Source organism: Eubalaena glacialis, chromosome 20 (genome assembly GCF_028564815.1).
Source record: "Eubalaena glacialis isolate mEubGla1 chromosome 20, mEubGla1.1.hap2.+ XY, whole genome shotgun sequence".
Classification (NCBI taxonomy): domain Eukaryota; kingdom Metazoa; phylum Chordata; class Mammalia; order Artiodactyla; family Balaenidae; genus Eubalaena; species Eubalaena glacialis.
The window spans coordinates 30,484,827-30,500,815 of record NC_083735.1 but is presented as its reverse complement, the minus strand read 5'-3'; the positions used below and the strand labels follow the sequence as shown (position 1 = coordinate 30,500,815).

The window sequence follows — 15,989 nt, the reverse complement described above, 5'->3', positions numbered from 1 at the left end:
CAGGGGACACGGGTTCGAGCCCTGGTCCGGGAAGATCCCACATGCCGCGGAGCAACTAAGCCCATGCGCCACAACTACTGAACTTGCTTTCTAGAGCCTGTGAGCCACAACTACTGAAGCCCACATGCCACAACTACTGAAGCCTGCACGCCTAGAGCCCGCGCTCCGCAACAAGAGAAGCCACCGCAGTGAGAAGCCCACGCACTGCAACGAAGAGTAGCCCCCACTCACCGCAACTAGAGAAAGCCCGCGTGCAGCAACGAAGACCCAACGCAGCCAAAAAATAATTAAAAACAAAAAACACCTACTCCCAGTGCCAGTTATGTTGCTTTTAGGGACCTGTTTCCCGTCCCCAGTAAGGATGTCGACTGCACTGTCTGAAACTAACAGATGTCTCTGAGAGCTGTGTGTGCACACATGAGCACACAAGTGTGTCCCCAGTATTGATCTGCTGGACAACCAGAAATAAATCCTGTCATACCTCACAGTAGTGGGGAAGTCTAGGAAAGAGGGAACTTGGGGCACCAAAGCCCACTCAAGCCCTCGCATGGCGTGGGGCTACAGTGAGTAATTCACACCTCAGGGAATGGACTGTTAGAGATTATTGCATCCCTTGGTTGGGGGAGGGGGTGGATCCCTCCAGTGGGACCAAGCCCTGTGGTAGCGGATGGGATTTCTCTAGGAGAGCGGTTCTCTTGCTCTGAGAAAGCAGTCTCTGGGGGACCGGATGGGACCCTTAGATGTGGCTATTGAGGAGAGAGACTCGAGGAGAGTGTGGGAAAGAAGGCGCTGACATCTTTTGAAGGTGTTTTTGTTTGGTTTGATTGGTTTTTAATGCTTTCCTCTTGACCTGTGAGGGGAATCTTATGAAAGTTCCCACCTCACTGATATGTTTTCATTTATATTATAATCACATTCAGTTCTTCAACCCTTCAGTATAGCCCATTAACCATCTCATGTGATGCTGATGTGGAAAATGAAAAAATGGAAGTCTAGCTGCTCTGTGTTCACTGGTCAGCTAATATCTGGAATGCTGACAGTTCACTGAGGTCCAGGGTGCCGGAAGTTCTGTTGTGCAGTAGGAAGGGAGGGGAGGCTTTGGAGTAGCCCTGAGCAGAGGGGAGGGACTTGTGAGCCAGAGGGGCTGAACGGACAATTCTTGAAAGGTACAGCACCTCTCTCCCAATTTATATTAGAGGAAAGTGGCATTTGAAGCAGAGAAGGCTGCTGCATGGATCACAGACAAGAGGCAATCTTATTTTGGTCAGAGATGCTCTTGTTCTGCACTGTGGTCCAGAGAACTCACAGTCTCTTAACGCATAGAGTCCTCTGTACCTGACCATTGGTTGTAGCTCTTTCAAAAGAACCTATAGCTCTGCCTGATCAGAACCCTTTATTTTTGAGGCTCACATCCTCTGTTTGAGGACTCACTGGGTACATGGTCATTATGTCGCCTCATCTCTTCATACTAATAAGTACCGTTTTTCTGTTGAAAACTTTTCAGCTCTAGGATGCATACTTTATTGGTCTTCTAAAGAAGACAGCTGTGACCTGTGTCTTAATCCTCAAGGGAGCATCCCTATCTGTTAAGGGGCTGACAAGACACCCTTTTTCCTCAATTCAGTCTGTGCAGGAGCTTTCCAATCATTTTCTGTTCTCAGTGGGAAGTGCTCACCGTTCACCCCCAAGTCCCAGTGCACGGTTGAAATTGAGCCCACAACAGCTCCCAAGATCTGCTAATGCCGGACCTGCCTGAAATTCTCCACCACCAGACTGAGAAGCAGAAATTCCCCACCCACTTTCAGTACTGGCTATGATGACTTCCATCTGTTGTCTTGGAGTCAGAAGGAACTGGCCTTTGGTTCTTTGTCACTTAACTCAATTTTCTTATTTTTCAGACACAACTGATTCTAAAACTTTCAAGTGTTAAAACCTTTGGGGTTTTTTTGTTTTGTTTTGTTTTGTTTTGCCACACCATGCAGCTTGCGGAATCTTACTTCCCTGACCAGGGATTGAACTCGGGCCCTTGGCAGTGAAAGCACGGAGTCCTAACCACTGGACCACCAGGGAATTCCCCAAAACCTGTATTCTTGATGAGTGCAATTAGGATTTACTTATGAGAAAGCACACTCTCTTTGGTCATGTTTAATTTATATTCAAACATGACATACAAAATCTCTCATGTGTAAGCTTGCTAGAGGCACTCTTTTGCTCAAGATTCTTTGATCTATACTATCCCATGCTAGGAACTTTGGAGCTAGAATCTTGGAGCATCTTAAAGCTCAGGTTTAAAAACATCCGAATCTGCTTGAACCCTTCAGATTGCCAAGGGCCTCACCACCCCATATTCTTTCTCTCCAACTCCCTTAGACATTCCTTGCCTAGCCTCTGAAAGCATCCGAGGTTGCCACTCTGGATTTTAATTCAACTCCTTCATTCTACAGTGGAGGAAAATAGACTGCAGAGAGGAAACAACTTGCTTGAGGGGAAGCCACTCTGGAAAGAGCACGATTTCCTGCTCTCTTGATACACTACTCTCCCTTTTAGACACAGATTTTGTACTACGGCCAAAATCAACATCCATCACCAAAGAGAAACGGAGAATCTGCGATTCCCCTAGCGCTTTAGAAACAAGAGTTGTTTGCGGATGGCAACAATTTCTTGTCTGTTATCCGTGTCCATGCAGGTAGAACGCTCACTTAAATGCAACCCCCAGTCTGGCCCACCTCAAAGTAACTACAGATTGCGGGGAAGCCGAAGACACAGTCCAGAACAGGAACCTCCTCTCCTAGATCACGTTTCTACCCGAGTCCAAATAGGAACGGACCGGAAGTGGCGCGCAGCCGCGGGGGAAATACCTATAGTACAGCTGTCACGCTGGCCGGAAGAGAGCGGTGCAGACCTTACAAGGCTCCGCTCCTACTTCCTGCTTCTGCACAGTTGCTGTTGTCGACGTTAGGGGCGGGTATCGGAAAGCTTCCTCGGCTCTGGACGAGTTGTGAGATGCCGGGCGGAGGCCGGTGTCCCGATTGCGGCTCCACTGAGCTCGTGGAAGACTCGCACTATTCGCAGAACCAGCTGGTGTGCTCCGACTGCGGCTGTGTGGTCACCGAGGGAGTCCTTACTACCACCTTCACTGACGAGGGCAACCTCCGAGGTACCTCTGCGGGCTTTTCCGGGGCCGTGGATACATACAGCCTGGGGCTATGGAGGGATTGACGTCAGATTCTTATCTCCTGCCCTCTCCCTGTCACGTGCACACTTAAATATGAGAGAAAACAGCCTAAAGTGGACGAGCGAGCTGCAGAAGGTCAGGGACTGCCGTTTATCTGTGTTTTTCTAGCACCATATCTGGTATATGTAGTAGGTATTAACAAATGTTGAATAAATGAAACACAAACAAAGTTCCACTCAGTTTACCTAGTCTGGGCATGGTCGAAGAATTGTATTGATAGATCAATTATTTACGAATACAGAAAATACTATTATCCCGAAGTAGTTTTGAGCACTAATTGGCAAAAGCAATCTTTTTTTTTTTCTTTACTTTGCTTTCCAAGTCCCTGAGCAATGCAGCCCTCAAAATCTGTGCAGGCAGGAGAATTGCCTGAACTGGATGTACAGGAGGGACGGCTGGAAATTTGGAACACTTGGAGCTGCTTTAGGGCAGTCCTAGTCCTCTTCAGTCTCTGTGTATTTGGTATTGCTTGTGGTCATGGAAAACCAGGTGGACCTTTAACTTGCAAAGATGGGCACCTTCTGTGAGACAAGGAGTGGGTGCATGATGATTGGGATTCTGCTCCCCGGTTTTGTGTGGTGGGAGGGCAGGGATTTGGTGAATAGAGGCTAAACAAGCTATTTGTTGTTCATTATCTTACAGAAGTAACATATTCCCGAAGCACAGGGGAAAACGAACAAGTTAGTCGCAGCCAGCAACGAGGTGAGTATCAACCTTTTATGACACAGTGGCTTTAAAGAAATTTCTTCTGATGGTCTAGCCCAGTGGTCCCCAACCTTTTTGGCACCAGGGACCGGTTTCGTGGAAGACAGTTTTTCCACGGACTGGGTGGGGGGGTGTGGTTTAGGTAGTAATGTGAGCGATGGGGAGCGGCAGATGGAGCTTTGCTGGCTCACCTGCCGCTCACCTCCTGCTGTGGCACCCAGTTCCTAACAGGCCGAGGACTGGTAGTGGTTGGTCCGGGAGTTGGGGACCCCTGTCTAGCCCATCTGCTTGTCTTTCCTGTTTTCAGCATTACTGGGTAAGGTAGAGAAGAAGAGAATGGTAATTAGAAATAAAGGATGGAGATGGTTCTAAGACAGGTAGCAATTAGGTGGAAGGTTTAGGTTTGCTTGGGGGGTATGTCTGAGGTAGACTCAAGGAACCCAGATCAAACTTTGGCTTGGCCACAAATCAAATCAGCCTCCAGAAGATGGGACACTGAAGTGTGACTTCCTTCCACAAATGTCTTTGTGCCTTTCGAATGACCTCACCAAGTGTCACTCTTGTCATTGTAGAAAGGTCCATTATTTGTGCCTCTGGTATCTGAGGCAAGTTGAACAGAAATTGCTAGGAGCTGCATGGTGGCTTCTTTGACCCCTCTATGTACAGTATCGTGTCATCTGCAAACAGTGACAGTTTTACTTCTTCCTTTCCAATTTAGATTCCTTTTATTTCTTTTTCTTCTCTGATTGCTATGGCTGGGACTTCCAAAACTATGTTGAATAAAAATGGCGAGAGTGGGCATTCTTGTCTTGTTCCTGATCTTAGAGGAAATGCTTTCAGCTTTTCACCATTGAGTATGATGTTAGCTGTGGGTTTGTCATATATGGCCTTTATTATGTTGAGGTATGTTCTCTCTGTGCCCACTTTCTGGAGAGTTTTTCTCATAAATGGATGTTGAATTTTATCAAAAGCTTTTTCTGCATCTGTTGAGATGATCATACGGTTTTTATTCTTCAATTTGTTGATGTGGTGTATCACACTGATTGATTTGCAGATATTGAAAAATCTTTGCATCCCTGGGATAAATCCCACTTGATCATGGTGTATGATCCTTTTAAGGTGTTGTTGGGACCCCTCTAACTCCTGCTGTGGGTTTCTTAGGTCTCCGCCGAGTGAGAGACCTCTGTCGAGTTCTGCAACTGCCACCAACATTTGAGGACACGGCAGTTGCCTACTACCAACAGGCATACCAGCACTCTGGCATCCGTGCTGCCAGGCTGCAGAAGAAGGAGGTGTTGGTCGGGTGCTGTGTCTTAATCACCTGCCGGCAGCGTAACTGGCCCCTGACCATGGGAACCATCTGCACCCTGCTGTACGCAGATTTGGATATGTTTTCTGGCACCTACATGCAGATGGTGAAGCTCCTGGGGCTGGATGTGCCATCTCTGTGCTTGGTGGACCTGGTGAAGACCTACTGTAGCAGGTACCTGCCTAGTGGGAGACAGGGGGATGGGATGGGTTTAGACCTGAATCCTTTTACCTCTGGCTGTCTGTTTTTGACCAAAGCCCATTCTACAAGGATGGGAGAAAAAAGTCTTCTCCCTCTCCTGTGCCTAGCACTAATCAGGTTAATCCTGTTTTACATTTCTGGAATGTTATAATTTTCAAATCCCTTTGCCCTTACGCAACCTAATGATGTAGGAAGGAAGGTGTTAGCCTTGGCACGGGGCTCCTGGGTTCCACCACTCATGTTGTGTGTGGCCTACTTGGCTAGATGCAACAGCCCTGCCTCGACAGGATCATGTGTGATTAGAGCTGAAAGGATATTAGTGAATGGCAGAGCTGGAGTTAGAAGACAGTTTTTTTTGTTGTTGTTTTTTTTTTAAATAAGTAGCTGTGTTCTTTTTTTCTGACAAATATGGTAGAAAGCAAAGACTATCGGTGTGAAACAATCTTGGGTGTGAAGCTTGGTTACCTCCAAGCTGGATGACTATGGGCAAGTGTTTTGACTCTGAATGCACGTGACAGGCTGTGGAGTAGATTAAAGGAGAACATTTGTGAAGCCCTCAGAATGATGGCTGATGGGGTGGGGGGAGGGGGATTGTCAAGAAATGTTAGCTCCCTTCTGCATTCTCCTGCCCTTTACCTCTTCAGCAGGAGACTCACCCTGTCTTCTCTCGGTACCTGGATAAACTTGCTGCCCAGCAAGCTTGAGTGTTCCCGGGAGGATAGCATAGCTTGCCCATCTTCCGCGCTTTGGAAGAGCGGTCCCCCAGAGGTATTGAGACCAGACCCTCATTTTGGTTATTTCAGCTTCAAACTGTTTGAAGCCTCCCCGTCTGTGCCAGCCAAGTACGTGGAAGACAAGGAGAAGATGCTGTCGCGAACGCTGCAGTTGGTGGAGCTGGCAGATGAGACGTGGCTGGTGACTGGGCGGCATCCCTTGCCTGTCATCACCGCCGCCACTTTCCTGGCTTGGCAGTCGCTGCGGCCTTCAGATCGGCTGACGTGTTCCCTTGCCCGGTTTTGTAAATTGGCGAACGTGGACCTGCCCTACCCCGCTTCCTCCCGCTTGCAGGAGCTGCTGGCTGTGCTGCTGCGGCTGGCCGAGCAGCTGGCCTGGTTGCAGGTCCTGAAGCTTGACAAGCGGTCTGTGGTCGCGCACATCGGCGACCTTCTCCAGCACTGCCACATGTTGGTCCGCAAGGCCTTTCGAGACGGAACAGCAGAGCCAGGCGCGCTGGACGCCCGGGAGAAGGAGCTGCAGGGGCCGGGGCAGGGGCAAGGATGGGGAAAAGAGGACCGGGGCCATGGCTCCTTAGATTTGCCTGCAGGGAAGCGGCCAGCGAGCCCCGCCCTCCTCCTTCCACCCTGCATGTTGAAGCCCCCAAAGCGGATCTGTCCCACACCCCCTGTCTCCACAGTCACTGGAGATGAGAACATTTCTGATAGTGAGATCGAGCAGTATTTGCGTACCCCTCAGGAAGTTAGGGACTTCCAGAGAGCTCAGGCCGCTAGACAGGCTGCCACGAGTGTTCCTAACCCTCCCTGATGCACAGCCGGGGTCTGGGGGGTGGGGCGGGTGCTTAACCCCATCTGACGGCGGCTTGCTAACAGGCCTGATGTAGCCAGAGAAATAAGTGTATACAAGTCCTTAGGTATCTCCGTTCTCATTTAAGGGACCCAAGAGGGGTTCTGCAGTTATTGGACCCCAGGTCCCAGAGTCGAAGTCAGAAGGAACACGGGACGCCTGGGTTGGAGAGTCCCATCCCTCGGTCCCAGACAGTGGTCACACATACTCCTGTGGGCTGGCTTTCTCTTGGACTGTTGGGAAAGTGCCAGGCGCTCTCCTGCTCTCGGTTCAGATTGGATACACCGCAGCTGCAGGGCTGGCGGGGCCTCCCTGCTGGTGTGGAGCAGTGCGCATTGCCGATGGTATCAGCCCTCAGAGGATGGAACTGGGCAGCCCTCGGCCCTGCATCCATTCACAGGCCTGAGTGGGTTCATGTGTGCAGTGTCAGAGATCCTCTCCCTCCTAACAAAAGGACCGGGGGTGGAGTAAGCTCATAGCTCAAAGGGCTTTGCAAAATTTTAATATATTAAAACAAGAGGCATCTGCTAGAAAACATTCTATTGTATAAAACCCGAGCTTTTAAAAACATGTTTTCTTTGGCACTTTTCATCCCCTCCCTCCCCTTTCCCCAGCGTATTGCAAAAAGCTCTCCAGTGCTAAGGCATTGGCGGGGTATGTAAACAGCAGCCAGCATACGTGGAAGAATAATATGAAGCTTTTTTTTTTTTTTTGCCTTTTTTTTTTTTCTGTCTAATATTGCCTGTGCAGCAAGCATAAATAACAGGATGCATCCCAAGGCGTGTGGGTTTTCTCCCTTCCCCTCTGTCTTCTCTTGCCTTGGTGATCAGGCTGGGGTGATGCGGAGACTGGGCCAGGTTTCCCTGGGGCTTTTCATGAGGCCCAGGGTTCCCTCCACTTGCATTGCATCCTGTAACCAAAGGCTGGTGGTTGCTTTTAAGGTTGGGAGAAATATGCGTGCTGGTGTTTAAAAGCAGTGAACGTGCAGGCCCCAGGTGAGCTGCAGGGGGCCCCGCCCACTGCCCCGGGGACTTGGCTTGGGCTTCCGGGAGGCAGGAAGCTGGTTTGATGTTTTGGAGGTTTCTCCCTAATATGGAGCTGGAGATCAAATCATTGGAACGGTTCTCCTCTATGGCCTCATGAAGGCAGGGAGTGCTCTTTGTCAGTCCCTCGGGGTGGAGGGCTGAGACTGGGGATATGGGCCTGTGATTGGACAGTAAGTGCTTCTCCAGCACCACCTGCAGCCTGGCGGTGGCGCCCCTCTTCAGAGCGTTTTTTTGTGTTTTTTTTTAATAGGATTAGGTTTAAGGCAGGACTAGCTTCAGCCCCAGATCTAAGCACTAACTAACTCTCTCTGCTTCCCTCACATCATCTCCAGGCATCTGGCAGGCAGCTTCTTAGGTGTAGGGCCTGGGCTTTGTCCTGAAGTGCCACCTCTGAGCCCTGCCGTGTGGTGTGTGTCCCAGTCCTGGGGGAATGGCCTCCAGCCCTGATGGTGCACCTTTCCACCTGCCCCCCTTCCAGAGGGCTGGGTGATCCCTGCAGCTGCCTTTCACACTGCCCCACCTTTTCCTTTTGCATAGTTGATCCGAAAAGCAGCACCTTGTTTCCTCCCATCGGGTCCTGGTCACCTGGCTCATCTGCTAGGCTGGCTCCCTAGTTAGCCAGAACTGGGTGAGGGAGAGGCCCTAGGATCTGGGCACAGGTGGGTGACTGATTCCGAGGAGGGCAGCGAGGAGAGAACACCCTACTCAGGCCCCCATCCCCCGTGTGTAAGGCTGACGGCCGCCCGTGAGCGGGGCGGGAGGTGCGGGGGGTACCTTAGGAGAAGCCCGCCTGAGCTGTGCTGTCCCTGCCGCTCTTGCTCATTCCGCAGCCCCACAGGACCTTCCCCCCGAGCCTGGACGGCAGTGGCTGCCGAAACCAGCCTGCGCTGGGACGGAAACGTATCCTGCCTGCGGTTCGGGGATTGTCTGTCGCTACCCCAGAGGGATGGCCCTCTTCGCGGTGGCGGGCCTGTGCCTGTCCTTTCCCCAGCCTCCGGGACTAAAGCTGGCGAGCCCGGGCGCAGCGAGGCACCTCTACCTCAATCCTGGGGACGTACCGATCGACGTCTTTGAGGCCCCCCGGGTAGCGGGGTCTCCTGCGCACGCGGCCCGCCCGTCCTGAAGCGGCGCCCGCCCCCAGCCTAGACGGTGGTCTCGCTCTTCCAGAGCCCCGTCTTCATGCAGCCGCCGCCGGCCGCCTCGGCGCCGCTCAAGGTGACGTCGTCGTACTTGCCGCCCTTGGGGGCGCCGTTCAGGCTGGCCGCGTTGAGCGGGTACGAGCGGCGCTGGCTCTCCTTCTCCAGCGCGCCGCCCACGCCGCCCTTGAGGTGATCGCGGCCGGCGCTGCGGCGCTGGCCCGGCCGGCCGGCCTCGGGGAGCGGCGCGGCGCTCGTGTCGCTGCCCTCCGACGGCGTGAGCGTGCTCTCGCCCTCGAGCCGGGGGCCGGCGCCCGGGCTGTTGCGGCTGCTGCCCGGGTAGCTGTCGGACGGGCTGTTGTGCGGGCTGCCGCTCTCGCCCGACGGCAACTCGGCCGCCCCGGCCGCGCCCCCGCGCGGCGCCCTGAGCCGGTTCCTGCCGCAGGCCTCCCCCGCGCGATGCCCCTTGGCCCGGCTCTTGTGGCCCCGGCGGCCGTGGTGCGAGTTGTTCGGGTGGCGCGGGCCGAAGCTCCCCCGGGGGCCCGGCGTCTCGGGCTCCCCCTCCCCGCGGGCCGCCGCCCCCGCCTCGCACGCCTGGCTCTGCGCCAGCTGCAGGTTGGTGAGCTTGCAGGGGCCCGGGGGCGGGGCGGGGCCGCTGCTGCCGCTCGGGGACGACTTGAGGGACGCGGGCCCCTCTCCGAACGACGGGGACCCGTCCTCGGGGGCGGTGGGCGCGGCCCGCGGGGAGGCTCGGGAGGCCGAGGCGGGGGGACGGCACGCGCGCCAGGAGGCCCTGACGTCCCTGCGCCTGGCACAGTGATGGGTGAAGACGAAGAGGCCCAGGGCGGAGGCCGCCACCCCGTACAGGCAGCTGCACACCACCCGGGGCAGCCAGCGCTGGGACACGCTCAGAGCCCCGCAGGCCCACATGGCCAGGTAGAGGAAATGCGTGGTCACCAGCGCCCCCAGCTGGACTCCTGGAGAATAGAGACCGTCACCCTCCTCCGGGGGCCCGGGCGTCACCACCCCTGCGCTCCCAGCGGCCAGAAGGGAACCCGAGTCACTCAGGAGGGGGCCGCTGCTCCTGAGCCTGGTGGAACCCCTCAGCTCCTCCCCTGGCTCCAGGGAGACCCTGCTGGTGCCCCCCTTTGGGCTCTGTGCCAGAGGACCCCGTAAGCGCAGCCCCGCGCACAGGAAATAGATCCACGTGATGAGCAGAATCAAAGCCACCGGGATGTAGAAGGCTCCTAGGCTTGGGCGCCACACTAGCCAGCAGCTGAGGGGAGACACAGGCGGCGCGCGCGTGAGGTGGGGCGCGGAGGCTGGGTGGGCGGGAAGGGAGGCTATGGTGAGTGGAGAGGCGGAAGCGGCTCAGTCAGCAAGCAGGGCTTGGGGCTGGGTGATGGGCTGGGTGACGGGCTGGGCGGGTGGGCGGTGCCGCCGCGGCGGAGCAGGAGGCATCCCGGGCAGGGCGGGGAGGTTTGGGGCAGGCGGGCCGCGCACTCACTAGGGGCTGTGGTCCCGGTAGTTGTGGATGTTGACAGCAGCTGTGATGCCACAGATAATGAGTGGGATCCCTCCCGCGATCAGATAGAACCTGGAGAGGAATGGGTTTGGGGGTCAGAGAGTTGGGGAACAAGGAGGGGGCCAGGTGCTCAGAACCCTCACCTTGGGGTCTCTGTCCTATCCTCTTTCCCCTAGAAATTATGTCAGAGTCTTTTAGCCAGGGATGCAATGCCCTTCCAGGGCAGGTCAGTAGGTCCCTAAGGGATTTGGCCAAGACTGTTCTAAGGGACAGTGGCCAGAATTGCTTTCTGTCACCCTAAACAGTGCAGAAGCCAGGGGTGCCACTTGGGTTCCCAGGATCCCTGCCCAATGCCCTTTGAAGTCGCTCCCTTCCTGGCCTTGTCATGCCTGAAAACCCCAAGGATGCACCCCCTCCATGGCATTGGGCAACCTAGTGCCACCCAGGGCCCTGCCTCTTCTGCCTTTTTTAAAAATTTTGGCTGAGGGATCTTAGTTCCCTGACCAGGGATTGAACCCTGGGCCCCCTGCAGTGGAAGCACTGAGTCCTAACCACTGGACCCCCAGGGAACGCCCCACCTCTTCTGTCTTGGGAGTGTGATCTCCCAGGACCTTGGACTCCTGGGAGAGCATCCACCCTGGAAGAACAGCTTTTGGTGTCCTCCCCCGACACCTGAGCCCTTCCCCACTGCAGAGCTGACAGATGGAAGCACATACCGGAGCATGGGTCGGGGGGCAGGCAGGGCAGCATCCCCTTCTTGTGGAGGTGGTGCCCTCCAGGTAAGCTCTTTGTGGAGGACACGGGCCTTCACCCCCATCCAGAGCAGTGTGGACAGTGAAGAATAGTGCAGGGTGATGCCCACCTGTGGGGTCAAGGCACTGAGGCTGGGGGGACTGGCCGTTCCAGAGCCTCAGCCCCGCAGTGTTCTCCCGTGCCTCCCTTGTGCCCAGCCTCCAGCTCCACCCAGAACCTCCCCAGGGTTCTGTCCCTGCCGGTACCCTCTCTACTTCCAGCCCAGGGCTCTCCCCCATGCCAGGGACTCTCCATGACCCTGTCATTGCTGCCTGGCTCGTCCCCGACCTCTCTTCCATCGCAGGACCCCACTCTCCACTCTGTCCTGTCTCCTAGTTGCTCTGCTTCTTCCCTCCCCTACTCTCATGCCCACCTCGCCCACGAGGCTGCGCACGGAACAGCGGAGCGGGAGCCCACTGCCATGAGCCCCCTTCCTCCCGTGTGCCTCCCTCCTGTACCCTAGGCTGCCGTCCCCGATCTTGGAGACCCCCACCCCAGCCCTTCTGCTTACCGCCTGGCAGACCATCTGGTAGTTGGTGAGTGTGATGCCTCCCGCAAAGACGGCGGAGGTCATGGCCATGTGGAAGCACAGGTTCAGCAGCATGTGCCAGCCCTTCCGGGACACATGGATGGAGCTGCCACAGAAACAGTCTTCAACAAATGGGCCACCCAACCCAAGGTCAGGCCTATGGGGGTCTCAAGGCCACTGGGAGAGTCAAAGAGGAGAAGGCAGATAGCTGTGTGCACGCGTGGGCGTGAATGGGATGGACACCTTAACCCCCAAACGCATTTTCCAACTGCAGAACCTTCGAAGGAAAGGCTAGGCAAGAGCCTGGGAAAGGAACACCCACTGTCGCCTTGCCAGTACTTAGTGACACCCAGCATGCCCTCCCTTCCCGCAGGAGCTCTCACCTGTGGTGGAGGATGTAGGTGATGATGGTGGAGAAGAGGCAGAGCAGCAGCAGGGCTGTGCAGGGGTACACGACAGGGTGCAGGCCTGCCCCTGAGCCCTCCACCTCCCTGGGGAAGGCGCTCAGCTCCTGGAAAGAGCAGAGAAAAGAAGTGAGTAAGGGGAAGCCGGGAGTTGAGAGGCTGCCCTGTGGAGTCCTGGCCGGTCCCCCAGGCCAGTTTTCCTCTTCCCAAGCCCTGTAAGCTTTGGGCCCCATCTTTGGCCCTTGGTCCATCTGGGTAGCAAAGATGTAGGCACCACGACATCCTCCCTTAGAAAGTCGGTCTAGGTGGTGTTAATGATCTGCCTTTCTGGGAACTTTTCAGGTTCCCAGCCCGAAAATCAGAGAGGAGGGAAGAGGGGCAGGTTCTGTCTATCATACAGCTGCATGCCTGCTCAGGATCTGGAAAAGCGGGCTGTGAAGTGTGGTGCGGGCACGGGGGCTGCACAGGGGTGAGCGGGGAGGGTGACCAGGAAGGAGAAATGTTCCCAGATTTTTTTTCACTTTAACAATCTGGGTGTCAGAGAGTGCAGGATGTGGAGACCAGGCTGGGCGGTCTCTGATCCATCTCTCTCGATATGGAAGTAGAGGCAGGACCTCTCTGTCTTTTTTTTTTTTTAACTCTGGGGCTGCTATTATGGGGATGACCTGATAGAGGGCCTGAGGACCTGCCTGTCTTCTGAAAGATGAAGAGCTATGGGGGAGACCAGAGGGCCATTTATTTCCCTGCGAGTCCTGACCGTCACGAGGCCCGATAAGGCCTCTGTTTTTTCAGGATTTCTGTGGCCCCAGGCGCTCAGAGTGCCCCTGGTCCCCCCCGGCACCCATTCTGCGTTCCCCTGCCCTCCACCCCCGTGCCTGCTACCCTCACCATGAGCACGGCCACGTTGCCCAGGTGCTGGCACTGCAGGGCGCTGACGTTGGGCTGGCTGGAGCGGAGCTGGCAGCCCTCAGAGCTCCAGCCCCCGGGCCCCCCCGGCCCCTCCTGGCTCCACCAAGCGGCCACGGGCTCGGCCCCCTCAGCCCAATGCCGCAGCGAGACGGCCACCGGCTCAGTCAGGTTTCCCACGCTGCAGCCACCTACAGGGGAGGGGGTCCACTCAGGCTCGGCTGGGGCGTGCGCTGGGCTTGGGGAACAGAGTTAGATGCCAAGTGCGGGCCTGCTCCCCAGGGCCTCAGCCTAACTGGGGAGACACAAGGATGAATCAAAATGAAGGCGCCCGGAGGTGGTGGCCCAGCTAATTGCCAATGAGTCGTGGCGACATGCCCAGGAAGGGAGGACTCTGGGGTCGGGGACGAGAAGGTGGAAGGTGATGCTGAGGGAGGGGAAGCCCGCGTGAAGGGAGGATTCAGGAGGGCACCCTGCGGGGGAAGTTGGCACCAGGTGACGAAGGGGGACGGAAGGAGGCCCAGGTGGGTGGAGGGTTTGTGATTATAGCCCTTTGGAAATCTGACGAATCTGGGATGTGAAACCCAGGGTCTCTTGAGCCTTTTCTCCACCAGTCCGTTCCTTCACGGGACATCCCTGCCCTGCACCGCCCTTGGAAATGGTGCAGGGCCACCGCCCCCGGTCACCTCCACCAGGGCGCCGGGGGCGCGGGGGAGGGCTCCCGGGCGGCACGGTAGGGCGGGCGGGGTGCAGGCCCTTACTGGTTCCCGCAGAGATGACGGGGGTGGCCACGCCGCGCCTCTTGCCAAGCCCAGCGGCTCCAGGGCGGGAGGTGTTGCCGTGGCTGCGGAAGAGACGGCCGTTTCGGAAGACGAGCAGCTGCAGGGTGCAGTCTGGGGGGACCGGGGGGGCCAGGGCAGCCGGGAGGGACGAGAACAGACTGGGCGGCAGCTGGATGGAGGCCAGGGCCACGCTGTTCTGGGGGGAAACAGGAGTTCCTCAGAGACACCCAGGGTCCCTGGGGCTCCGCTGTCCTCCCGCCCCTCCTCCTCCGTCCCCTCTCCCCCTGTCTGAGTCCTGCGTCCCCTCACACCATCCACCTGACCAGGCGCCTGCACCTCATACCTGCCCTCTCAGCATCCTCCCTCCCCCGGCGCCCACCTTGATGTGGAAGGACGACAGAGAAACGTTGGGCCTCCCCGTGGTACAGCGGAAGCGGAGCTGCTGGTCGGCCAGGGGCTCCGGCTCAGGGGAGGGGTTCTGGCTGGCACCCAAGGGCCGGGTGCCCGGTGCACCGGCCTCCCTCCTCTGGAAGGCCGTGCAGGTCAGGCCCACGTAGCTGTGCGGCTTGATGAGGTAGGCCTCCAAGGCCACGTTCCTCGAGTTCTAGGGACAGGGACCTTGTCAGCCCTCTCCTGGCCTTCTCCTGCTCGAGACCGCAGACCTGCTCAGGCCAACCCGCCATCCTTGCTCATCACTCAGGGCCTGGCAGCCTTCCGTCTGCCGGGGAGTCTCCCAAACCCCTGCTCTTCGGCCCCTCCTCCCACTCACTCACACCCAGTCTTGGAGCTGGCTCAGCTCTTGACACGCCCCAGTCCTGCTGCCCCAACTACGCCGGACAGCAGGGTCCTCGCCCCCCTCGTATCTCCCCCAGCACCCAGCAGAGGAGATGCTGTGCGCGGCTTGCTAACTGGTTCACCACCCTCCACTGGAAACCCCCCCTCTTCAGGGAACAGAAGTCTCCGTTACCCTCCCTCCCTCCCAGTGCTGCTGCCTGGCTCCCAAGCCTTCCTGCTGGTCCTCCTCCTCCTTCCCACCCCCACGTGCTTCCATCGGGCCAGCCCTTCAACTCGGTTCCCCGCACGAAGCCCTGTGTAACTTCTCCGATGTCGCTGGCCTCCCTCTCCTCTGCCCTGCTCCTGACAAGTTGGAATTTGATGCCACACGAACGGAACCGTAGTCACGTTCGGTGTTCTCGCTAACTGGGCGCACGGCTGGTGCACACCTGGATGTGCACTTGCTCCTGGATGACAAGGGCCGGCCCCCGTCACCTCTGAGGTCCCTCCCTGTCCCTCCCTGGGCAGGGCACCCTCCCAGCTGGCCCACCGTACCACAGAGATATGCTGGGCGTGGGCGCTCAGGGCGGCCCCCCCAATGCGCTCCAGGGTGCCCACGATGCCGCTGCAGGCCTTGTCCTCGCGCTGGGCCAGCCACAGCAGGTGCTCGTCCACCAGCATCAGGTTGCTGGCCATATCCACCATCACCTCCACCAGCTGGAGGCGGGGGCGGAGTCACTGAGGGCAGGAGGGGGGCTGGGACCCAGAGGCTGGGGCGAGACCGGCTTGAGCAGGTGGGGGGCAGGTGACTTCCAGGGGCCCCAGGGGCCCGATCGAATCTCACCTCTTTGATCTGGTCGACGTAACCCAGAAACTTCTGGATCATCTGAGCCACGTAGACAACGTCCATCATGTCGGAGAAGCTGGCAGCCTCGGCCGTGTATACTCGAAGCTGGTGGGCCAGGGTCAGCGCGTTGGAGGCATTGATGGGCATCTGGGGGTGTGGGGAGGAAAGGGCACCGTCTAATCTGGCTCCTTCTCCCCCAAAACAGCCCGGGGGCCCC

At 57.0% G+C, this 15,989-nt stretch overlaps 2 protein-coding genes across 3 annotated transcripts in view; one reads left to right on the top strand and one right to left on the bottom strand.

Moving 5' to 3' along the window:
• Positions 1 to 2,896: 2,896 nt before the first annotated feature.
• BRF2 (BRF2 RNA polymerase III transcription initiation factor subunit) lies at positions 2,897 to 7,601 on the top strand. The gene is made up of 4 exons (XM_061177559.1): positions 2,897 to 3,157; positions 3,878 to 3,937; positions 5,102 to 5,423; positions 6,254 to 7,601. The coding sequence occupies exons 1-4, from the start codon at positions 3,004 to 3,006 to the stop codon at positions 6,990 to 6,992; spliced, it is 1,275 nt and encodes a 424-aa protein (XP_061033542.1). The 5' UTR covers positions 2,897 to 3,003; the 3' UTR covers positions 6,993 to 7,601.
• ADGRA2 (adhesion G protein-coupled receptor A2) overlaps positions 7,523 to 15,989 on the bottom strand; it is a 34,399-nt gene continuing 25,932 nt past the window's right edge. For both annotated transcript variants that reach the window (XM_061177557.1, XM_061177558.1), the window contains 10 exons: positions 15,770 to 15,919; positions 15,481 to 15,642; positions 14,531 to 14,755; positions 14,131 to 14,347; positions 13,352 to 13,560; positions 12,443 to 12,570; positions 12,042 to 12,165; positions 11,455 to 11,600; positions 10,721 to 10,810; positions 7,523 to 10,489 (listed from right to left, as the gene is read on the bottom strand). In XM_061177557.1, the coding sequence (XP_061033540.1) occupies positions 9,220 to 10,489; positions 10,721 to 10,810; positions 11,455 to 11,600; positions 12,042 to 12,165; positions 12,443 to 12,570; positions 13,352 to 13,560; positions 14,131 to 14,347; positions 14,531 to 14,755; positions 15,481 to 15,642; positions 15,770 to 15,919 (2,721 nt within the window). In that variant the 3' untranslated portion in view covers positions 7,523 to 9,219. The remainder of the gene's footprint in view (positions 10,490 to 10,720; positions 10,811 to 11,454; positions 11,601 to 12,041; positions 12,166 to 12,442; positions 12,571 to 13,351; positions 13,561 to 14,130; positions 14,348 to 14,530; positions 14,756 to 15,480; positions 15,643 to 15,769; positions 15,920 to 15,989) is intronic.